The 26,393-nt window shown below is 31.8% G+C and overlaps 2 protein-coding genes across 5 annotated transcripts in view; one reads left to right on the top strand and one right to left on the bottom strand.

Annotated features, from left to right (window-relative positions):
• Positions 1–15,431, bottom strand: part of LOC119634670 (uncharacterized protein DDB_G0271670) — a 70,566-nt gene extending 55,135 nt beyond the window's left edge. Inside the window, exon 1 of one of the 4 annotated variants that reach the window (XM_038028959.1) lies at positions 15,282–15,431. The gene's annotated coding sequence lies outside the window, so the exon portion shown is untranslated. The other 3 variants (XM_038028956.1, XM_038028957.1, XM_038028958.1) reach the window with 3 other exon arrangements.
• Positions 15,432–17,333: 1,902 nt separating this feature from the next.
• The window catches only part of LOC119634664 (serine/threonine-protein kinase Doa), a 131,137-nt gene continuing 122,077 nt past the window's right edge, over positions 17,334–26,393 (top strand). The window contains exons 1-3 of the mRNA XM_038028951.1: positions 17,334–17,569; positions 18,560–18,678; positions 18,755–18,838. Of these exons, the coding sequence (XP_037884879.1) occupies positions 17,417–17,569; positions 18,560–18,678; positions 18,755–18,838 (356 nt within the window). The 5' untranslated portion in view covers positions 17,334–17,416. The remainder of the gene's footprint in view (positions 17,570–18,559; positions 18,679–18,754; positions 18,839–26,393) is intronic.

Here is a 26,393-nt window from a genome sequence, read left to right as displayed (position 1 = left end):
CACTGAGTAACTTCACATTAAGCTCTGAGCATCCTTACATCCTTACATCTTCGCTGGTATGCGAAAAATTTAAAAAAAAAAACACTGTTAAGTCTAACGCTGGAACAATGCATAAACATAGAATTGCGATATGCTAGTTATATTGTTGCCCTTGTATTACCAAGGAATTCACATAAGAAAGGCCACTGACTTAATCACAAGAGTACATCTGTCGGAAAGGAAAAAACTTGAAACTTGAGGTTAATTTTTTTAAATGACGGAAAGCGGAAAGATAGTCTGAAGAATATGCGGGGTGCGCGTAAGGCTACTCAGCCTAAGTAGAACATAATTTTTTTGACTGGTTCTGGGGAAGATGGATGGACTTTTATGCGATTTTCACAACTAGCTCTCGCAGACCAATTTTTGTCTCGTAGCTTACTGCATTTTCAATCCCAGCCGACTGATTTTATTTCCACACCTTTAGCTGGATTTTTTTCTTGGTCAATTCAGTTAAAAATACAGGAAAAGGCAGTGCCATAAAAGACATTCATCTTTTTAAATTTTGATATTCGCTGAACGACAGCTTGAAAACGACTGAAACTTACATCATTCATAGTTATTTATATCTGAAATTTCACTAGAATTGAACGCGTCAAGTGTTGTTTAGAAAGGGACTAATTTCAGCGAAGCGAATTTATTTGCTCACCTAATAGTTTGTCTAGCCGTTGTAGTAAAATTGAATGTGTTCTGCTAGTACTTTTAAGGCATCCATTGGATTAGTCATTCATAATTAGTGAAGGGTATCGCGGTCCCGAAGCATAGGTTTAATTATAAGATTTTACTCCTAACTGCAAGTTGCAGGCATATATTTTCTACGAATCCATTGGTACTTTGGAATTGTATAACCAAGACGAGTTCTTACAAGTGTGTATGCTTGGTTGCATATGGCGAGACAAGATTAAAACTAACATGAGACCAGTGTGGATGCTATTATACACTTTCGATTTTATCCTTTTGATTTCATTTGCCAATATATTTTTGAAGGTTCGTCTTATCAAATGTGTTCTCCATTATTTACTTGTGCGGAATTCACAGGTTTGCTTCCCCTTGCCGAGAGACCCATATATAATTCGATATGCATAAAAATTTTCAACTTCCTATCTACAAACGTAGCCGACGGTATCCTTCACTTCTAATGATGTTCTACCTGAAATTCAAAGGGCTTCAAATAGCTTCTATAACCGATACATTCTTCGCTTAGCAAGTAGAAAGACAAAAATAAGCCTGAGTACGCAATTGAAAGAATGACATTGATTCGATATTGAATAAGAATCACTTTCTATTTTTAATTGAGGTAAAGTTATTTGCAAAAAAAAAAAAGACTAAATTATCTCAACCCGAGCTGCAAAAGGTCTGCCTATATATATATATATATATATACATAATAATAATAATACATAAGAAGATAACTTGTAATGAAAAATTTTTGCTTAAAGACATTAAAGAATTTTTTGTTTAAAATCTTGTAAATTTTATTGCCAACAAAGTAAATTTTAAGATAAATAACATAAATTTGCACTTTGCAGATGTTTCCTAAACATATTGGCATAAAAAAACAATAAATAAAGAATTTTCTTTGGCATTTTCAAGGTTTCCTCCTAATAAAGAAGACTTGAAAGCAGACCAACAAACTTAGGTAATTGCTTGCATTATTGAAAGTATTTCAAAAAGGCTTACCGCCTTCACAATACACACTTTTAAATAATTTTATAACAAAAAATTTTGCTTTTGAAAATTCGATAAACGTTTTCAAGCAAACGTTTTCTGCAAATTAGATTATATTTAACTAAAAAAAAAAAAAAAAGAAAAAAAAAATATTATCATGTTAAAGCATAACATTTAAACCATTTAAGGAACAATTGGCTTTTACTTTCATGCACATAAATTTTTGATATAATAAATTAAATTAAGATAAGAACCCAAAACAAAAAAAAAAAAAAACACTGATAAATGAGTTAATTTGCATATGTTTTTCAAATATCACAAACATAAATCTATTTTGAAACAAAGTATATAGAAATTTGTAAAGAAAATTTTTGTGAAATATTTTCAAGCAATATTCAGCTCTTTTCCAAGAAATATTCAATTCTTATTAGAATATAAAAAAAAAAAGGTAAATATATGCAACAGATATAGTTTTGCATGCTTAAGGGCCCAACACAAGCAAGCCAAGCACTCATCACACTTAAGCTTAACATGAGCTAAGGCCAATCCTTTAAAACGAAGATAAGTCCCGTAAACTGGAGACACAATGAATCAGCGTTCACCATTAGTAGGATCAACAATTCTCTTAAATGTCGAAAGTGATGAAAAAAATGTTCGCATTCTATCAATCCTGATCGTGATCTTTGCCAAAATTAGGAAAAAAGAGCAAATAGTTTTCTTTTCTTACGCTAAGGCTCTTTGCCTAAAGCTATATAAACTTGCTTCAAGCTTTAAATCTACAATTAACTAAATGGGCTCAACAACCAATAATATTTCCAATGAGTTTCCCAAAAAGGCAAAAATACCATGAAAGTCTCTTCTTTCTATCTCAATCTTCTTAGCATTTATTATCGACCTCCTGTGCATATGCCCTTTTTCATTTTCAGACGACACCAGCTTGCATGCACTCGTTCTCTTTCAATAAGAGACCGAGCTAGAAAATAAATCTTACACGGCCGACACAAGAATCAAGACTTCACAAAAATAGGGTATACTAGGCCCATACTAAAAGCTCCAACGGCAAAAGCAAAAAACATAAATCCAAAAGTTCCTCTTTTGAATTCTGCGTGTCTCAAAAGAGTACGAAATTTGAAAGCTACCTGGCATACAGTTACTTTGATCCACACAAGTCAATACAATACAAATAGAAACATGGACGCAAATCGATCAAAACCTTTTTTTTCTTTACTATGTTCTTACTGTTTTCTAAGCATTCTATGTGGATGAAAGTGTTGCTATATATATATATATATAATATCCATGTTCCGTAAAGGCCCGTTAAGTATTTAGGGAAATAAATACATTTTTGAGTTCAAGTTCGAATTAGTTACGATTTAGTGCCGGAATACATGACTAGAAAGAAACTGAATGAACACCTGAAGAATTGAAACTTTTAATCAATACAAACATTTACTCAAACAGTAGTGGGTTACGTATGAAGCAAAGAATATGATGATAGGATGGACAAAAATATATTTTATTTTTAGATTCGCATTAAAATACATTATGATATGAAAGGTATTGTGGTGACTCGTAATTTGTTTTCTATGTAAATCAGATATTACAACTGACAACTTTTATTACAACATCACTAAGTTGGTTAAGTTAACGTGAAAAGCAATATGTTTCAGTCGGTTATTACTTTAGCTTCGCTTTCGACACGGAATGCATAAATTTACAAAACTTTCTTATATATATTTATGCGAGATAACAGCCTTCTGGCTGCACTCGCTTTACAAAAGTTTTCACAAATTGCTAGCTTCGCAGTCGGTCAACTTGTACAACTTTATATTAAATCGATAATAGAGACGAATTTTACTCTCTTAGGAAAAAGTCATCTCTACTGGAGTTTAAGGTGTTTTTACTGAAATAAATTATTTGCAGAAATTTTTCATCCTTTCAAGGACGAGTGTATACATTTACACTTTACCGAGGCAATTGATTCAAGAATGAGCGATTAAACGGTAACTTTTGTTTTCAAATATATGCGAAATTTTTCGCATTCATTAGCAAGGTCTGGGAAAAGGGGCTTTTACATTACTTGAAACAATGAGCAGATTTTTTTTTTAAATTACGGTAATCATTACATATCAGTCATTTATTATGCATATTTTTTTACGTTAAAACATTTACGGTAATAAAAAAATCGTTGATTTATAGATATTTAAAACTTTTACTTACATACAAACAAAAATTGATTTATATTTGTTGACGATGCTAGCAGCATGTTAACAAAGTATTTATTTAAAAAAATACCGAAGGATGAGAGATGAGAGGTGTATTCCTTTTTGTCGAAACGTTTACAACATTCAGAAGGAAGCTTGAGAGATCCCATAAAGTTTGTGATCAGGACCAAAATTTTAATCCGATAGAAATGATTTCCATCTGTCCTACCTACCCTTCTGAGTAATATCTGTGATAAACATTCTCCTGATCGTAGTAAGCTAGAGCCAAATCGTTTAAATGACATGAACATGAGATTATCTCAGTTTTCAAAAATGAAAAATTTGGTTTTCTGCTCGTTACTCACTAAAGATACAACGATAAATATTGGCATTTATTTTCTGCGAGTGATCCTGAAGCGCTTCGCTTTTACAAAAATGAAAATTCAATCGACCACGCGCCTATTCAATATTATAGAATATTAAAATATTACTTTTTCATCAAAAAGCTCGCTGCACCCAGAAAGATGCTTCAGAGACCATACAGAGATTGCACATGTGACTAGTAATCAGTATTAGGCGATGATGGCGAAGATGGATGAAGACTCGCGGTCGCGATCGCGGCCGAATATGATTTTCTTCCTTTCTATTTCTATTTATTTATTTACTAAGAAAATGCAAATCTTCTTCAAAGTACTTTTCTTTATTCTTTTATGTTTCAAAATTTAAAGAGATAAAGAGCCTTGTGATAGGGCAGCAAAATTAGAAGTTTTAGTTCTCTACAAATTCTATAATGTCGACTTCTTCATTGAAAATGTATACATGATGGGAGAGAAGGAAAACTTTTATGAACAATGTTGAACAGATTTGTAATCTGAGCTTAATGTGGCTTCCTGTCATGATGGCCACTTTAAGCGTAATATATGCCCGCTGGCGAGTTAGACAATCCCTACAGAGTAGTGGCCTAAGCAGCATCAGAGCAATGTTATACAATGAAGCTTTCTTTCGTATTAAATTAAAATTTCCCGAAATACAAGAGTTTGCAAAGCATTCATAGAAAGCTCTCCATTCTTATAAGCGGCCTCTTGCTGACAAAAGTAAATGTAATATAGTTTTGAAAGTGTAACAAATCCAATAAATTTTACCACAAATCTAAAGTCAAATTTTGCTTTTGAAATTTCTCTCAACCACAGCTCGAAGTTGCTTAGTTCATATATAATCATTTCTGCTATCGTTATCCTTTTGAAGAATTGATTGCAATAAAAGGCAAAAGGCAGTCAATGTCTTCCAGACAAAATTCCTTTTACATAAAGTACTTTTTTTTTTTCCCCCCTCCCTATTTACGATATTTTCATTTCACATAAATTTCTAAAAAATGTATGAAAAGCAAGAAATTGTATACATAAAAGAAAATATTAAATTAATCCAATCGTACGCTTTTTAAGGCAAACTACTCGTTAAATTGATTTTCAATTTTTTTTTCCCAATTCAAAGGCAAACCCAATTGTATACATTGGCTGACAAAGCTAAGCTACTTTACGAGAGTAACCAGAGTGTGTTTCTGTTACATTGTTTTGTAACAACAACAAGGAAGAGGCGCAAATTGAGATAAGAGAAAGAGAAGATAAAACCGATTTTGAGTATCTTTCGCCCTTGTCCGTCTATCCGTATTTGGAATTTGGAAAATTTGTTAAAAAAACATAAATGAATTTTTCCATAGTAGTGGAGTAGTGTGTGTGTGTGTATCTACCCAACTGTATACGTTTAAATTTTTAAATATTTATTACAATTATTTTTCATTTTCATGCTAAAAATGCATAAAAGTTTATGGAATTTTTTATTTAAAATATTTTTTATGAAAAAAAGTAAAGCATTTTTTTTTACATTTTGGTCATATGCGTGTTCTGTGGTATATGGTCATCATGTAAATTAGTATAAAATATCACATCATTAACATATTTTCTTTGCATTGCTGTCCGATAAAAAAAGATATACATATATATATATATATATATATATATATATCATTACTGTTCTTGCAACCATGATTATTTACATCAATTATTATGCCACAAACCCATTACCCATAGTTTCCGTAATAGTGGCTCTAAAATATTTCTCATTATTGCTCGTGATAGCCAGAGTTCCTACTGTGGATGATTAATTAAAATGTATACGAAAACCACATAATATTATTATCATTGTGTATATGGAATGTGTTTGTCAGCTGTAGACAATATTCAAATTAATTTGCTCTTCCTTGCGATAGGGTTTAGGGCAATATTAACGACATGCACAAAGTGATAAAGTGAAGCGGATTGATAATCCTATGCTACAAAAGAAAATGAAAATGAAACCATTTCTCATAAAGATATCCTTTGTAAAGCGGCAAAAAGGAATACGTTGCTCTCGGCTCAAAAAAAAAATTAAAAAATAAAAAAAACCAAGGTACTCCTAAAATGCTTAACACAATAGTGATTGTCTTGCATCGCCGAGTAGGCAAACTAACTTGACTAACAACTCAACAGTCGTGGGTTTTAGATCTCAAATGCGCAAAAGTTTTCAATAAATCCGATAGCCTTGGACATGTTAGTTCTTTAAGACTTTAGTCTTCGAGTTTTAGAATTACAATATGAATCGAGTAACGGACATCTATAGCGCATCTATAGCCAGGCTTGTTAACTAACTAAATAAACGGCCACATCAGACATTTCTAAGGACTCCTCTAATGATACTTGCAAACACTTTGTGCTTGCACTGCTGTGTGCATTGCAAATACTTCCTCTGAAAGAGTAATTTTATCCCTTTCAAAAATTCCGATGTTTGAGTCACAAAGGCTTAACCACACCACACCACACCACACCGCAACAACAAACAAACGCTTGTTAGGTTTATTGGCAAATGTTTATCGTATCAGATTTGTTCGTTAAATATCTATTTAGAGTAACGTTTCAAAGGTAGAAAATATTCAAGTTGTATGTTGTTGTTTCATTTACGTCATGCGGTCGGTGGTCGATCTTATTAAGAAATCTTTTGCTTCTCCTGTTGTTGTTGTTAAACAACATCACTAATGTGCTTTAATTAATTGGTTTTGTTTTGCTAACAAAAGATAACTAACTTTGTATCCTGGTAAGTGAAATTTGATTCTCTGCTATAAGTGAAATTACATTAATTAATTTTCCCTTAAATAATTTCTTGCATATGAAAGATATTTTCATAAATGTAATTGATCGGATTCATGAGATATATCGATTTTTCTTTTCTTTTCTTCTTTTTTTTTTTTTTGTATCCCCTTTTCGTTAGTTAGAAAAAGGACTTGAAAAGGCTTGAATCGAATTCAAGGGGTTTTATAAACATCGGCTCAAGCTTATGCTGTCCACATAAAAATTTAAAAAGTCTGCAATCGATGCTGGAAGATAATCATTTTGAAAATAAAGTGAAACTGGAATAAACACAATTGACAACGACATGCATTTGAGGATTAAAGAAATTAAGACAACCTGGAACGATAGATAATTTAAACACTACCGGTATATGGAAAGATCCATTAATTATCGTTACTATATGCATCTATATGCAATATATAAACATACGGCATAGATGTGTGTGAGGCTCTACTTTTTTTTCTTATTTGCATCTTTAAAAATTCTTGTTCGAGTTTTTGATGACTTTTTAGCAATGGACTCGCATATGCATCAAATTATTCAAAGCTTTTTCCTAAATCAAATATTCCTTCGCATTTCAAAATACCTTCAATCAATTTGCATAACCCGAAGATCTAAGCAGCAACAACTTAATATAGTTGACTGCATAATAATATGGTTTCAATAAAAACGACGACTTAACATGCTATAGAGCCGATGGACGCTAAAATCAAATAATTGATAAAAAAAAAAAATAGAAAAATTAATAAAAAACTATAGATATATATAAATATATATATATATATATATATATATATAAGTAAGCTAATGCGATATTTATTTGCAATATCAAATCCGATTAAGGATATGAGTGGTATTACGACCGAGACCTGTTAGAGTATTAGAGTAAAGTAAATTGCTCATGTTAAACACAAGGGTAATATTGTATTTAATTTATAGACAAGCATATGTATATTAGCAAAACATGATAGTTTAACATACAGCCACAAGCGAAAATCGATACCAATAAGTTTTTCCACATTTTCATTTTTCTACCGTGTGTCGTCGTCGTCGTCGTCGTCGTCGTCGCTCGTCTCTCAACTTTATGAACATTTCGTATTTATTTTCAACTATAAAATGCAGGTATAATCTGTTGATAAAATGTTATGCATGTAACTAAGTATGCATGAATGAATGCAAACATACGTATATATATATATATATGGTAGGAATCGCATTCAAAAGCAACGCGCATATACATATATACATATTATATGTATACAAATTCAAAATACATTCTCTCGCCGAAAAACATGTATACCCATAGACGTGAACAACAACAACAACAACAAAAACAAAAACAACAACATACAGAAATATGCCTAAATTTATAATTTTCTATATAAATATGCATTGGTATAGGTAGATGAATATTATAGTTAAGATGGGTGGGTGCATACGGGTTCATACGTAGTTCATAATGCGGCTTATAAAAGTTTTGCATAAAAACAAAAAATAATAATAATAATAATAATAATAAAGATTTAACTTTTCATCTTTTAATTAACGAAATCCAAGCGAACGAACAACAAGTGAACGAATTATGTACAACGAGCAAGCAAGTAAAGCAAGTAAGCAAACGAATTGTATACAACGAAGCGTAAAGATTATGTATAGTTAGTTGTGCTTTAGAGAATTCTGCATCAAACCTATTTCAAGTCATTTCAACGTTCATTCGCCTCTCATATATATATATATATATATATATCTTTCTTCCTTTCTTTCTTTCTTTCTTTCTTTTCTACTGTAATGTATACACTTTATAGTGTATGTGCAGTGAAAATAGTTGTGTGTATGTACGGGCGTTCTTTTCAGTTTGTTAAATGCAAATTACCTTTTATGCTGGAATGCAAGTATGTATGTGTAAGTGATTGCCGAACTTAATAAGTTTGTATGCAATTTATTTTAAGGAATAACTCAAACTCAGCCATATTATGCATCATATGCACATTGCAGGTGGGGTCTGACTGCTTGCACATATATATATACAATTCTGGGAATATAGATGTGCACATGTGCATCGATATGCAGTGGCTGTAAATATATTTCTGATTATTTAATTATGGGCATTGATTTTTTGCTTAATATTATTTTTAATTTTTTTTTTTCTTTTTTTTCTTCTTTTTTATGTACTGTTCCGCCCTTTTTCATCCATCATTTGATTCCGATTCACTTGTTTTGAATTAAAATCACTTGAGAGGCAATTTCCTTTCGAGTGTTGATTGCACAACAAGCTATGGTTTATTGAAATCTTTTTCTTCCTGCTGTTCTACTTTCCTCTCCGCTCTCTGCTCTCCTTATCATCTTCTATACTTCTCACCCTTTCTCGCGCGATAGGACCTTATTGATAATCAAATACAGTTAAACCGAATATATTCTTATTTACTTGACAAATTGTGTTAAGTACTTTTTGTTTTTGTGTAACAATGTTTTTAATGATTTCGGTTTTCTTCTTTGTATCGTAATACGCGAGAATAAGGTCGCATGATATTAATGAATAAAAAACAATTCTCAAGATAGTAAATGATTGCATTCATTATTTTGCATGGCGTGAAAAATCCTGATTGTTACTGTAAACTGCAAGACCTCTTCAAAGGGCTCAATTTAAATCTTTTAATGGAAATTTCACTTAAAAAAAAACTACAACATGCCTAGCAACCTAGCAAAGAATGCGTTTTATTTAACAAATTAATTGTAACAGTTGATGATAGGTGACGGATAGACACAATAAATGCTATTCAACTTTATTCAGACAGAACTTAGGGAAAAGATAAAGAAATTTTGAATAAGAGATAAGTAAATGGGGATTTAATAATAAATGAATGAAGAAATAACAGAAAAAGGAAAAAAATCTACTAAAAGATATACAACTAATGATGAGCTATGGAGAAGTGAGCAAATATCGATACATTGTACGTAACATTTTGATACCCATCACCGAAGCACCGAGAGGTGCATTCACTTTGTCCTAATATTTCAAAGACCACCAGAAGGAAGCTTAAGAAAGCCCAATAAGTATATGTATTTTTTATCAGTATCAGTATCCATCCGTATATCCGTCCAAGTGTGTACTGTCTGTGGTTAACAGTCTCTCGTTAGCGAACATAAGCACACTGGCTAGAAATTTGCAAAAGAATTTGAAAATAATCGAAACTGGTCAAAAAAGACGCATACCGAAGCCATACATCGATATTGTTACGGAAATCCTAAATCCAGTTCACTCCAGCCTAAGTAATTTTCCCAGATAATAAATTCCCTAAAGAGGGAACAACGAGGTGCATAATCGCGGCGCTTCATCCAGCTGCCGGCCGATGAAAACGATTAGCGGAAAAGCAGACAGGGATTAAAAATGAAGCCATGAATTTGGATATAGTAGTGTGCTTGTAAAAATGTATATAAATAGAATATTTTTGTGGAAGGGAGGGAGGGTCAGTACAAAAAGAATATTTGAGTTGAGCAGTCGAAAGTATTGCTAAAAATAAATTGTGAATAATTCTACTCTTAAGGAATATAATTGTAAATAAAAGAACTTTGAAGCGCATTTCTCTTGAAAAGAATATCCAAGATCTTGTAGTGGAGTCCTATCTTAGAAAAGCGAATTTCATAACAATGCAATAGAAACACTTTTACTCTCCATGTTTTTTGCTCGTTACTCATACACTACACAACAGGTAAACAACATGAATTTTCTTCCAGACGGACAGACGGACATGCTTAAATCAACTCGGACTTCGGATATTGATGAAGATATTGATGAACATTTGTCCATAATTACGTAAGAACCTTTAACGTGAAGAGGAGCTCAATCAAGATCATTGAGCAGAAATCGTTATCACCCCAACCGGACTGAATTATTTTCTTTTGCAGTCGTTCTTCATCATTAATACTTTCAATTCTCCAAGATATACAATGAAACTCGTTCGCCCAATCCAAGGTAAAAAAAGCTCATTCATAGATGCATGTTGGAGATGTACGTAAACTTTTAAATAATTTAATCCCGACGGACGAAGCATGTGGAATCGGATATGATTTCTTACAAATACATTTAAACATATTATTATAAATTTAGCCAGAAATTGAAATCCTAAAGTCTTAAAGCACTAGCAGCATTTAAGGCTTTCGGCTTTTATTAAAAACTCTACCGCACTTGAGATTCGAACCCACGACCATTGAGTTGCTAGTCGAGCCTCTTGCCTATTTGGCCACTCAGGCGGATTCACATTTAAACATATATTCAAGTTAATGGTTCCCCTTTCATAAATATTTTATTTGTAGTGAGTAATTAGATATCAGGCACAAGCGTGTGATATTTCCTTAATTATTGTAATTAGCATTAGAAAATATCACGCGATAAATGAAAACTGATATGATGAAAACATGGAGACTTTGTCTTATTATTGCTTATTATTATTATTGCAAAAATTTTGATCACCTTTCCATTTGAAAAAGGCATTTATTGTGGAAAGTTGGCACAGCATATATTAATCAAAATACTTTCCATCATTTTCTACAATATTTTTGGTGACATGGCGATATCATGTCGAAAGAACTTGTATTGGTTTGGCTGCGATCCACTCGCCGAACCATTTTCGCAAGTTTTTCAACTTTACGGATCGGCCGGCCAGACAAGTCACCTTACAGTGTTAATCAGGAAGTGCCATGTCTGGCGAGTACGATGTGTGTGATAGAACTTCTCATTCGAGCTGCAACAGTGTCTCCTGGACAACTCTTGCAGACAAGTGAGCAAAAAATGACGTTTACTGTCAATCCGTGTCGCCACTTTTACACTGTTGAAGCCAAAAGCGACAATTGGGTTATGATGGAACAACATCACCATAACTAATGAATTTGGAACAAGCATTTTGAGTGTTCCATGATTAGGGTCGGCTTACGCCGAGATCAAAACGATCGAATTCAAGCGTTATGTACACTAGTATTTCCCATATCTCTATCATTTTCAACCTGTAGAATTTGGTGATCAAAATTTTTGCAAACACCTAATAATAATTTTATTTCATATATTGCATGAACGGCATCGAAGAATCGAGTTTCAGCAATTTTATTATTCGATTTTTTACAGTCAGATAGATACAATCAATCGAGAATGTTTTAATTGAATTAGTTTGTGTATTTGCCAATGATTGATTGAAGTGGCTGACTCATCTACTATTGGCTTTCACATGAAATTTTAAAAAGTGTAAATAATCATAATAACAGTTAAAAACCTAACAAAAAAAAAAAAAACAACAAAAAATTTGTATATTTTGTTGATATGTATGTGTCCCGTCCCATGCAACTATCAGAGAGAAACACTTAAAATAATGATGATATGTCAGCTAAGTTGCCCACAATTAACAATACGCAATGCAGTATTTACATACCCCGTTTGTCGCATTGGGGACTCAAAATTTGGTCTCGATAGACATAGTAACTTAAGCTTATATTTAACTTTGCTTGTTTGCCAAAGTAAAATTATGACTGAATATAATCTTTGTAGTTGCTAAAGGTGCAATTTTTTTCCTATGACGATCTTTTATAGATAAGGAGGTCCAATCTAAGCGTTCGCCCTTGGGACCAGAAATGCCACTGTACCATGTTTAGCCAAAATATTTCAAAAATTTCGACCTGTAGATTGAGCACAAGAGAACAATGCGGACAGACGGACGGCCAAGCTTAAATCGATCCAGAAAATGATTCTTACCTGAACGATATAATAGAAGACGAGATTATCTAAAGTCCTTCTGGATATTACTTACATCCACACAAACTTAATGTACACTGTATCGCAAGTGTTGTAGGGTATAAGACGGAATGCCACACTTCTTAGTAACTATGAAGTGATTCATGCTCCTATGGATTTAGCGTAGATTCGAGCAAAGCCCAAATCCTAACTTCAAAGGAGGGCGAAGCAGACAAATATCGATGATCTAGCATATTTATATATATTTATATTTACAAACTTATAAACATAGGAACTTACTAAGTCGAGCCTAGAATTTTGTTTAGAGACTTGAATTTTAACTTTAGACTTTCTTAAAAAGGATCAACCATTCATGTGAAAATTATCTTTTTTTATCATTCTTTACAAAATCAAAAGAGAAAAAAGAAACTCATATATCTATGGAACGGAACGGTAGACAGTTAGTTCGTACAACTAATCGTTAAGCGCTACCAACTAAGGCGTATTATTACAACGCTTGGGCAAATTAGTGGGGCGGGGGGATATTAAAAATTTAATTTTCCCTTTTAATATTAGTCTTTATAACTCAATTGCAAAATAAATGCAAATTAAAAAAAAAAAAAGTTCAAAACATATCTTTTAGACCTTGACATTTTTATATCTTATTATATCCGGTTTTTACAAATTGATAATTTTGATTATTTTACAACAAAAAAAAAAAAAAATGTAAAATAAAAATACACATCCGACACCGGAATTAATTAAAATACAGCAATGACCTTGACTGCGCATATATTCAAAGCATAGAGAAGAAGAAACCGCAGAAATCACTTTCACTCAAGAAAGTAAATCAAAAAAAAAAAAAAAAGACTAAAAGCCTAGGGAATACGTTGAACACATGTGTGGTATTTATTTGTATTATACGTCGACACATGCATATATGTAAAATTACATTAGAAAGAAAACAAAAAATACTTGATAATATTTATGCACTTATACCGCCAATGTAAAATTAAGAGAAGATTCGTAAAAAACAAAAATAAAAGAAGAACTTCCTTAAGCAATGTTGCCTTTGCATGGGAATGCATTTTTCAAGCTTGTCCCTAATAAATGAATTAGTTTAGCTTTAAAAAAAAAAAAAAAACAAAAAAGTAAACCTAGAAGACATCTTCGCAAAATTATAGACAGACTTAACGTACCTGACTTTTCGCTTAATTTTGGAACTCCCGGAGCCATATATATCATTCAGATGTTACCTGCAAGTTTATATGGCGCTCTATTCTTGTATCAAAAAAAAATCGAAGCTCTATGTAGCAATAAATCACGTTTAGTGACAAAATTTATTGAAGCTCTTGTTACTCTAGTTACTGAGTATCCAAGTTAATACAATTTCCTTTACATATTCTATGCGATATTATCCTTTTTTTTTTTTAATATTTTCTTTGATTTTTACTATTATGTTTTACTCTCTGTTCTGTTGTGTGTTTACTTTATGACGTTTTCTTCGTTTTTTTTTTTTTTTTTATTACTTCATTCTCTGGTAGCGCGTAGCTGTAAGTTTTTACTATTTATATAACATATTTCGTAAACTAGCACGTGCTGTACATGCGATACAAATGAACGTACGTTGAATGTGTAACACACATAAGCATAAACGGGGAAAAAAAACAACATTTAAATTTGTATTTGTATATGTTACTTAGCACAGCAATACCAGAAAAATGGTACACACGAAATGAGGGCAATGTCGGTTATGTGGCCTATGTGCGCTCGCATATGTGTGTGCAAATATATTTTTATTATTTTTATTATTATTTTTTTTTTTCTTAGTATAAAAAGAAAAGGAAGAATAAAAATGTACGAGAATATAAATATAAAATAACAAGCAAGACTTGTATCAAATGGGGAACATTTCATGTCAACAGCGCCGATGTTTTGTGTTTCATGCTTGCTCCCGTTAAGGAAAATCTAGATGAATCACGCGAATTTTCCTCTCCTTTTTTTATTTTAATAGAAATATAGTAAAATATGAAATGAAAGACCTGCGAATACTTTATGATTGTGTATGTTTATGTGTTTGTGTGTGAGATTTAATAAAAATGCATTAGTTGCAGGGAATTAATTCAGGTTAAAGAAAGCTTTTATTTTTATTTTTACTTTATATATATATATATATATATATATATATGTATATAGGTGGGTGTGTGTATATTTGCCTTTTGCTTAAATTTTAAAATCAATATTTTCGTTTATCGCATCACAGCTTCCAGCGTAGTATGTGAATACTGCGCGCCTTTTCATATATAAAACGAAACTGTTTGTTCAAATTTATCTTTTCTTTTTGCTTTCATTTAAAAATTATCTCAAGTTTTTAATTCATGTCCATTTTGTTTTAGTTTTTTTTTTTTCACTAAGCTCCTGCATTCATTTTGCAAGTATAAGGGTTTCTTTTTTTTTAATTTTCTTTTATAACTCTTGCTTTAATTTATTCACCTCCTTCAATAGTACCGTTAATAGTATTTTGACCGAAGCGTAAATTCCGACTGAGCACCAATTCACTTATGTCGTTCACATTTAATAACTGTTTTATGTTTAACATATAACGGTGGCATTGTCGAGATTTTTATATAGCGGTAATTTGTCTCGGGATCTCCCTCTCACTGTGAATATGCGATTATAAAAAAGCACATGGCTTAAAAAATCGTTATGCGCATGTGTCAATTACATGTGACTGGAGATGTTGGAGATAGTTTCGCCTGAAAGAAGGGCTAAAAAAAAAAGCAATATCTTTAAGTAGTCGATTATAAAAAAATATTGAGCCTTTCATATATTCATTTAATTTATTTGATCCTTACTATTAATATAGTATTTAAAATCATATTTCTATTTTACTTGGGCTCAATGGTTTTTAATATGTATAGGCATAAAATTTGTACTAAACTTTTAAGTTTACATGAATCGCCCTTTACTTAATTGATATGTAGGATATGAACATAAATTTTTATATACAATATATGTTATAGTTCATTTTTGCTTATAATTAATAGGCAAAGTAAAAAAATATAAGACGTGACACAATCTGACGTCATGAATTTTGTAATGAAATGCTCTAAACTATTTTTTATTATTAGAGAAAGCCAAAAACAAAAAAAAATTAATTAAGTAACATAAAACATTCAACAGTTACCTGATAGCAGTGATTTAATTAAAATTTCTCGCAGAAAAAAGAACAAACGAAAAACTAAGAAGGAAATATTTTTATTTTTTAACAAAACGTAAATGATAAACATTGCAAATTACTAAAAGCACTATTGTTTATTACATTCATATAATTTTTAAAAAATACTAGATAGTTTATACGACTGGCAGTACTACACTCTGAATAACAATAAGCGATGTTTTCCTTTAGTTTACTGTACTCTTTGTAGTAAAATACGTACATTGAAGTTGGTTGCGTTTTGTGATATTTATAACACAGTGCAGGTGGCGCTTAAATGAATAAAGATTGAAAAGGAAAGCCAAACATAAATTTTCTAAAACTTTGCATAATTTATGAATTTATTAGCAATTATTTTGTGTTTATTCATAGAACACAATGATTCGCGCATGTGAGACAGCGAAGACTTATCCGCTCTCGCTTACTTGCTGTATGGATTGTATATTGTATCGTGCATATCGTAAAAATGTAATCATCCGGTTATTATGTAGCTGAAAGTTAGTTTTCGCTTTGGTATTTAGTTGTTTAGCAAAAACGGTACGTCATTTCCGGTTACATAATTACTCTCCATGTTTTTCTACGATTTAAACAAGTGAATATTCCGGAAATTGAATGCAATCTTTTTTAACGGGATGTTTATATACGATATGTACTTAATTGACCGATTTATTCGATTTCTAACTTTCGTCCAGATATAAATATATAAAGGAGAAAGTTGGCCATAAATTCGTTGTTGTATAAAGTAAAAATGGAAGATAAATTTCAATACTAAGCAAAATGATCGGTTTTCTAGTTTTGCACATATTTACGAATCGATTTCGCCAACATTTTTAAATTCCAGAAGCTTTAACATAACTCGTGAAAGGATCAAGCATATATAATTTTTCTCTTAAAAATAAACTTTTTTGGAAGAAATATACATTTGTCGAATATATTCAATTATTGCCTTACCATATAAGTCAAAAAGGAATATTGGTATCTCTGGCGTAAGAAATAGAAAACGCGCTAAACTTCAGAAGAAGGAACTTATAATCGAGTGAAAAAATTAAAATTATTAAACAATTGACAAAGATCGCTTTAATACTTAATATCATTGTATTAAGGATTGTTTCGAATATATTTTAAAAATTTAATTTCACACGTATTTCAATTTAATTATTTTCAATACATTGAAGATTTTGTTATATGCTTTCTACAACGCAGCGTCAAGTTTGGTTTTTTTTTCGTTTTTATTATCTTTCATTCATGGCGTTCGGTAACCCTATTCGCGTTTCTATGTACAATTGACAGTTTTCTTCGCAAAACAAACATTCGCTGGTAATAAAACTGTTGTTGGTGCATAAATATTGTTTGGAAAAAAAGTACCAAAAACCATAAATTAGAACGTTGAATTGAACAATTATTAGATCCCATGCACGTACGCATACAAGAACCGGCCTTAAAGACTTGGAAACTTGTGTCAAGTATATTGAATACTCTGTGGAGTAAATTATATTTGCCTACGGCTATATCACTTTTAGCCCTCACTTATAAACCAATTTCTACAGTTAACAAAGAAAGAAAGGTAAGCGGGAAGGGGGGTTTTATTCGTTAAGTACCTCGTAATTGCATTGCATGAGTAAAAGGCCATCGCAATAGAAATCATTTTTTTTTTTATGAAGTGTTATGTTTTTATTAAAAAACCGTATGCGCTATTGCAATTCTTCTTTTTTCTTTGTAACGAGAGAGACTAAATACAATTTACTCTCAGAGTCTTGTGAATAGAAAACATAGCGCTGCGCTGCCATATTGCTTTTACTTTTTTAAATCGTTGTTGGGTCTATATTAACCTTATGATGGCAATAATGGCGTTTTTAAGATAGAGATTCCAAGTTAAAAGAAGAATAGTAGTTTATCAATGACGTCACAAGACATACTCAGTTCATAGCCATCAAAGTGTGCATTTTGACAAGCACGAAGTTTGCAAATATACAAATTTTGTATAAAATAAAGAATATTGTTTGTTTTAAAATCGTATATCGTGGGAGTTTCTATATATAGCTCAAATTTTTTTAAAAAGTATTTATAAAAAAAAAGAAAAAATACTGTATTAAAAGTTATTTACATTTCACGAAAATGAAAAAGACTTAATTTCAAAAGACAAGTGGATGGAAATAAAAAAATCAATTTTTGTGTATTCGTGTGAATTGTGTTTTAGTGTAGCCTTATTGCCGTCTTGGTGGCTGTCAATTTCATCTAAAAAAAGACAAACGAGTTTTTGTTTTTGGCTGGACCGCAGCACATTTTTGACCTTTTCTGATTATTATAACTTTTGTCGTCGGATTGTGATAATTGATTAATTCAAAGGTAGTGTACAATTTATTGAATAATGTTTACTATCCACATACATCGTAATATATGCGTACCCTCTCCTATTACTATGTTGATGGACATGCAATGAAACCATGTGTTTTTTTTTTGTTGTCATTGAAAATATGACATCGAGATTACAATCGATACATTTAATTATTATGCAGAAGTATTATTAAAAATATCGGCTTCCTTCAATTTCCAGATGCCCCGCACACGTAGACGCCATCATTCTAGGGATCGTTCTTCAGCTGCCATACGTGATAAACGTAGGCGAGTGGGTTCAGGAGAGGCAACACCCTTAGCTTCCGAAGCTGTTTCACCGTAAGTTTTACAATTAATAAGTTCTCCTGATGTTGACTTTGCCATTGTGTCTCACATATGTTGACTTTCTTTTTAGGCCTCGTTCAAAGTACACACGTTCTGCTGCTAAACGTCGCCGCCATGAATCGGATACTAGTTCAAAAGTATCAAAGGAATCAACGTAAGTGCATTATAATATAAATATGATTATTTTCTTACACCTACAACTAAAGTATACCGAATTATCCCAGTTATAAACTATAACCTCTTGAGTTGAAAAAAACATTATAAAAGAAGAATTTTATATTACTACCAGGATATTATTTCTAAAGTTGCACGATCATGTACTACTGTTTGTAAATAACTAGTGTATGAGTTACGCTTTCCTTAAGAAGATGCTTATAGGGACTTTTCTAATCTAAGGTAAATTTATTAAAAGTCAGCCTGCCCGTCTCTGTAGTAGATCTGCCGTTGTCGACTCATTTTATTTGAAAATCGCATCATTTTGGTGATTTTCCCCCCTTTCAATTGTATGTATGTTTGTAAGAAAAGAATTTTGTGATTTTCTTGACATTGCAACTGTCATGAATTCAAAAACTTGAAGTAGATCTCTCACATTTCATAAATGCAATTTTTTTAGCCTAGAAAGCGTGGATGGAAGAATGATATCCTGGGTATTGAACATATACGGCCGTAACCTTTATCCATATCCATTTAATTATACGAATTACATTTTTATAAAATTTCGCCATCGTATAATGGTTGCAAAATTTTATAAGTGTTGTGTAGATATTTCGACCGATTGCATTCTTGGATATAATCCTTAAGAACGAGAATTTTGTAATTAAAGGGAAAGAAATTATTTTAAACTAATCACTTTGCTGCTAGAAGTAAACATTACTTATACGTTTCATACTTCGCTTCCTTTGCAGTTAATTCGTAGATATTGGAACTTCTTTATTTTGGAAGTAATATCTTGAGGTTTATCCTTCAAGTGAATATATGTTCTTCAAGGTTTTTAGTGGGCCCGTGATAATTTCTAATCTACTTTTCTTGCCAATATGTTTGGTGCACGTTTTGAGCTTCGTCCAGGCCTCTCTGTCTTTATCGAAAAATATTTAAAGCTATCTTTGGGCCGAGAGGTTCATAATAAAATCCTTTACAGGAAGCGAGATGGTCTTGTAATTCATTTCTCGGGTTAATTTATGGCATAGACTACCATGTTTTCCCACCAGCTCATAAAGCTCAAGAGCACTTTTCTCTAAACTGAAGTTATAAGGGAAACTTTCAGGAAATTTTTGTTTGGCGTAAAGTTCGAATTGCGGATAGCTATTTAGATAGGTGGGTAGTTAATCTTTAGTGAACATTTTTCATATGAGTTGTTAAAGGTTATATATGGAGCAGAAAAAAAGACTTGCATTGTTTCCCTTTAGGCAAGTCTCTTAAGGAATTTTGTGCCAAACAGATCTATTATCTCGTTGACGATGGAAAACATTCCAAACTTTTCTTAAAACTTGCCGGGATAATATATATCAAACTGTTCGCAGATAACCATAATTTTCGGATAGGAAGTATAATGCAGGTCACCATCATTTCCCTATGCGCAGCATCCGTACTTTACATTTCGTTAATCCTGTGTCTTCCGGTAATATGAAAATTGTAAAATGGTCTGTGAGGATTTGGTTTTTTTTATTATGCTTTCAATCATACCTCTTTCGTCCATTGACTATAACGATGGATATAAAATTGCTTGAATCAACGTCAACTTTGATGATTTGAGGCCAATATTGATGCTACATGATTGAACACAAGTTAAGCGAAGAGGAGTTCCATTTACTTTTCACAATCCGTATGAGACAAAAAATCTTATTAAACCCAAATTTTTTTTTGGAAGTCATATGTTAGCAGGCGAAGAGGAGGAGTATATAGCTCCAAAAATCATGTTAGTATTGTCAGCTGTTTGTTTCTATAAACACATAACTATTACATTCACACATACTCTTATACTGTTATCAATCGCTTCGCCTAGCATAGTGAATATGACAGACGTGTTAAAAGTGTTTTAACTTTTATACCGTTCATCTCTTTACATAATTTTAGGCGCTTTCAAAAGCATTACTTAACTTCATGTGAAATTTATATACAAATTAGAACAAATGACTGCCCGTAAAAGATTAAGAATGCAATTCATTTGACATTGAATTCGAAATTGAATGCGTTTTATACGAATTTCATTAACATGCACGCATTAAAAAAATGTACTTAAACGATAATAATACGCATCATAAGCTGCAAATTTATTGACATTATATATATATATATATATATATTATTAAATGCATTGTTGTAAAAGCTCAATAATAATAAATTTACCATTTCACCTGGTTGTGTGGTTATGTTTTACTCTTGTATATTTGAGGCGATTATCAATTTATAATACAAATCACCAAATTTGGCGAAACGAATCGCTACATGAATTAAAAGATTAAAAAATAAATAAATTTTCGAATGTATTTCCTTGTTTCAAACTCTTAAGTATATGCCTGCCCGAGGATGTCTACTTTAATTGTAAAGTACGCTTGTTGTGGGTGGGTAGATGGTTATTTGTTACAATAACTGACTTGAAACAAATTGAAAGTAATGGCATAAGAGAAAGCTAAAACAAACTCACTTAAAGAAAAAAAAAAAAAAAAAAAAAAACCGAATCAATATATATATCATAATGGATTATATAAATTGGTTATATATACATATATATTTATTTATAAAGAGCCTTTCCGTCAACTATATAAATAATGGTTCGGCCAATTGACAGGCTTATGATGGCCTTTAAACCCAATACTTTATTTACCTAACTACCTAAAGTGATAATGACTTTGAAAACACTAAGTAGAAGTGTTTGATTGGCATGAGAAGCATATATGCAAATCGTGAATTATGAATGAAATGTGAATGCCATTATATTTATTTATGATTTTCTTATTTTCTCAAAGAAAATTTATTTTATGATATATGTACTTAAATGCAATTATTCAATAATGTTTATTTAATTTCAAATCAATTTGTTTACTTATTTGTCACTTTCAGATTTAACAAGTGTACACTGAATATATAAATACCTTACTAAGATTCAATCGAGGATTTACTAAAATAAATTAAGATTTACTTCCTATTCAATGTTCTCAGGACTTAGCTTAGCATTTACGCAATTTGCGAATAATATATAAAAAGGCCTCTGTTGGTGTGTTGTTCACCAATTGCAAATCGTTGACTGGCATAGATTGCATGGGAGATGATAAAGTTGCGTTGCAATTATTATGTTAGTGTTGGTTACACATAAACCCTGGTTAATAAGAAGTAGCTATGGGATTTTGTTTGGTTGTGAGTAAGTTGCTCGGTATCAAAGCAAAGCCGAACGCATTGCGCTGGTTAGGAGGACGACGTTGCCATGGGAAATAGAACAAGCACATGTCATAACATATCACATTTGTGGGCGCTTAGAAAGAGCTTAGTTTGAATGGTGATAAAGCAAAACAAAGCAATAGATGTTTATGTGATTGTGTTTCTTTCAAATCCGGACGAGTCCTTAAGTCGTCATTTTGCGAGAAAAGGTGGGTGAATTGGCTTTCATGTTTTAAAGGCTTGTGTTTCTCAGCGTTAGATGAATGTCTAGAAAGGATGACCAAGCTGATCTAATGTTGCCATCCCATAAACTAGCACATGCCGCAAATGGGAAAAGTCTTTCGTCTTCCATCATTCAAGTCATATTGTTTTTGAAATCAGTTCTTCTCACCATGTAACACGAGATTGATAAGCCGTTATTGGGAGGACCTTTGCGGACTAGTCTGGAGTCCTTTGATGCAACCTCAGATCACAGGTTTTCTCGGAAATAGCTGCAGATTTCAGCGGATATTGATATATTGATTAAAAAGCACGCTCTCACTAACTGCTTGCATGTTTTCTTAAGTCTTTTAAGCAATTACTTCTAGAGTAATAGAAATATTATCATCCTTTGGAAGCGTATATATAAGATTTTATTTTAAGCCATCACACGATTCACTTAAAATATCCTTTATGTTTAGTTTGTTTAACATCCTTATTCTGGCCGCCGGACAAGTAAATGATTAAAAAGGCATTAAGTGTACAAAAGTGTATTTCTACGGGTTAATCGATTCTTAAATGTAACCGGTTACACATCCGGTATGTGTAAATCTTTTTCTTTTGATCTTGCTTTTATTTCCATTCACATTTGCTATTAAGACTTTTTAACTACGGCAAGGTTAATGCCATGCTACTACAATTCTACTTTTTAACGATTTAATCGCTCAACTTTTTTAAATATTTATTCAAACGAATTTCGCATTGCATACTACACGTGTAGTTTGATTGTATGTATTGAGGCTTTTTCTTAATTGCAGACAAGGTCGTCACCATCGTAACACAAAAAAAAAATAAAAAAAAAATGCTGGCTGTCAGAATTGTTTTGCCAACAAAATTCGCCACCTACACACATTCTTAACTACTTTATAACCTATCGTGTGTTATAACAGCTATTATTATTACTTTTTTTAATCATTCTTTGCTTAAACTAAAACTCTTGTCATTGTAAATGAACAATCCCCCCTGCCCCCTGCCCCCCTGCCCCGTTTTTAGAAGTCATCAATACACACATATTCACAGTTTTGTTTATTTACGCGATTTAGACGAATGCATAAAAGTTTCTTTTCAAATATTTAGGAGGATTACTTCCAAGTGCTACGAAAGACTTGTACATGCTCTTCAATTGATACTAGGTTGTTGTTTCCATTTCGATTGCAAACATTACGGTTAGGTTTGTGAGAGTAATTGATACAATTTGAGAACGCATTCATTTCTGGAGGCATTGTATATTTCAAGTGTATGTCTTCTCTTACAAGCTACAGAAAGCAGATCTTGAGAGATTTCATGATTTTGAAAGTTATCTTGACCTCGTCGCGAACCTATAATTTTCTCTTTTTTACCCAAAGTTTAACTTGAAATTTCTAGAGTTCTTACTTAGATTATCTCACAAATAAAGTCTTCATATCGACTGCAAAGGTCAACTAAAGCGTACTCGTTACGTGTAAAAAGACGCGACATACTCATAAGATGGCTCGCTTTGTGCTGCCTCGTAGATCCAAGTGAAATTCGTTCAGTTCTTATGAATACCTTTGTACCTAAGAACTCCTAGTTGTCAAACGACGTTGCCTTCTTTTGCGCTTACTTACGTATATGCAGGGCGGGGTAGAGTGTTTTAAAAAGTTTGGTCCAGCTGGCATATAACTTCTTCTTGCATATTCTTCAGCAGTCTACACGAGACGCATTCTATGTTCAAATTTAGGTCACGGTGTCAGGGGATAACTTTTGCTTTTTCGCTGAGAAACAATATATTTGTTAATATAGTGTGAGTTGAAATTTAAAAAAAATTCTTTTTTTTTTATGTATAAACAAAATACCCATTGAGGAGGTATCCCTTATACGTGCAGGATCTACTCGGGGTTTCAAAGCGATATGAGAAGGGATTAATATTTGTGTACTACAAGCGGAAACATTGGGCACACTGTGGAAAGATCACTGAAGAGAAATGACGAAAGAGATAGCAATAGGTGCTCGAAACGCTTGACTTCTTTGTGTTCTATTCGTAATTAATTTCTAAACAATTATTTCAATAGAAAAATTATTCCTCATCACCTCAAGTTCATGTTGTACTAAAATTGACTTAACCCCAGATTATGCAAACATTAAGAGAGTTTTTGTGATTTCTTAAAAAAAAAAGAAAATACATTTTCTCAAAGTACACAAAAAACGCCTAACATATCTATAAAGCCATTACTTTGTACGCATTAAAATTTCAAGGATTGCCGGATATACATAAACAAAAACGTATTGATATATTATATGCCTTTTATTTATTTACTTACTATAAATAATGTTTTCATACATGTTTTCTTTTTCTTTTTTTTTTTCTTATTGTTTCATTTTCATATGTGGGCTTATCTGCTTGGGTCTGAATTGTGCTTACAAATGTCAATAATAAATTTTGTATTAACTTTTAAGTGTAAGATTTCGCATTGTTTGTTGAACATGTATAAACGAACATATATATATATATATATATATATCACAAATTGAAAGTCAAAATTTTACTTATGTGTAAACTATTAATACCTTGACGGAGAGAGAGAGAGAGAGAGAGAGAAAGAGATAGTGGAGATGTTTTTCAATTTTCTAACGGATGTTTACCTCTTTAATCTGTAGCTTCAAACACATTTCCAACTGAGACTTTTTTTTCAATATCCCTTGTATGTGTGAAAAGTTAAGAAAAACACTACATTTCTTGGATATATGATCTTTAACTGACTGATATGCGTTTAAAAATCAAATTTTTTTTTGACGCAAATCATAAAAGCTTGAAAGGTATTTTCCACCCTTTATGTTGCTATATATAGATAGATAGCAATCAATAGAGATATGAAACTTGTTTATAACCGTATATGGTGCACGTCCTTCTCTTATGGAATTCTTTGTTCTCTTTATGTTTTCTTTTTTTTTTTTTTTTTTTTTTTTTTTTTTTTTTTTGCTTCACCTTGATTTAAGTCAAGAGAAGATTCCTTTACAACAGAATTCCTTACCAATGTAGAAAAATATGTTCCTCATGAAATTCTAATTTAAGATAAAAATAGCAAAACTAGTTGACTATGAAAGCGCAATTGTTCATCTACTGATCATATGCATTATTTCTATATATCCTCCATATATGTGTGCACATATATAAAGTTGACTTTTCTTTTTATTCTTATTTTTGATTTTATTCTTATGATGATGAATATAATTGTATATATGTATATATGCATGCATGTATATAAATATACATACGTATGTATATATGAGAAAAAAGTCAGTCACACAAAGGCTGGCTTTCTTCTTTCGATTGGTTATTATTATTATTATTATTTTTTTTTTTTGTATGAAATGATTAAAAAGACATTTGCACAATTAAGTTGTATTTTAATTGTTTATTTAATGAGTCATTAAAGGCGAAATCCATTTAAAAATGATGTTCGAAACCCCGTTGTTTATGATAAAAAGATAGAGGGGAAAAAAATGTAACGGTTTTTTTTTTTTTTTTAAACTTCTTTTTAATGCTCGTTACATTATAACCACTACCACTAGCGAACTTTTTAAATACTATTGCGGTCAGTTTTAAAGGAGGATTCCTTTTATAGATTATTTTGTAATCTTTTTGTTGATATTATAATCTATATAAGCTATTCTACTGTAAGAAACTGAGCGTAAAGCTTGAAAGCGAAACGAAAGACTTTAATGCACCTATCAGAGATCACTATTGTTGAACTGGGCAAAGCAAACTGTGTACATTAGGACTGTGAGGAGCCAAAGTCGTACCTCGTTTTGGCCTCACAGTTTCTCCGTCTATGGTGGGGAGAGAGTGCTAGCTTAAGATCGAGAAGTAAGTTAAAGGATAAGGTAGAGGATAAGCTAAAGAGCTTAGGTAGATTAAGGGTAGGATAAAAGTAGGATAAGAGTAGGATAAGGTAGGTTTAATGAGTTAGTCGAGGAGAGACGGGTTTTTAGGTGATAAAGTGCTGAATTTTATAATAAACAATTTTCAATAAATTTCTTGCGACCAAATCTTAGGCCGCGAAGTTTCCCCGAGCCCCAGAGAACGGGCAAGTTATGCCCTTACAGGACATTTATTG

Source organism: Glossina fuscipes, unplaced genomic scaffold, assembly GCF_014805625.2.
Source record: "Glossina fuscipes isolate IAEA_lab_2018 unplaced genomic scaffold, Yale_Gfus_2 3, whole genome shotgun sequence".
Taxonomy (NCBI): domain Eukaryota; kingdom Metazoa; phylum Arthropoda; class Insecta; order Diptera; family Glossinidae; genus Glossina; species Glossina fuscipes.
This window is presented reverse-complemented; position numbering and strand designations above follow the sequence as displayed.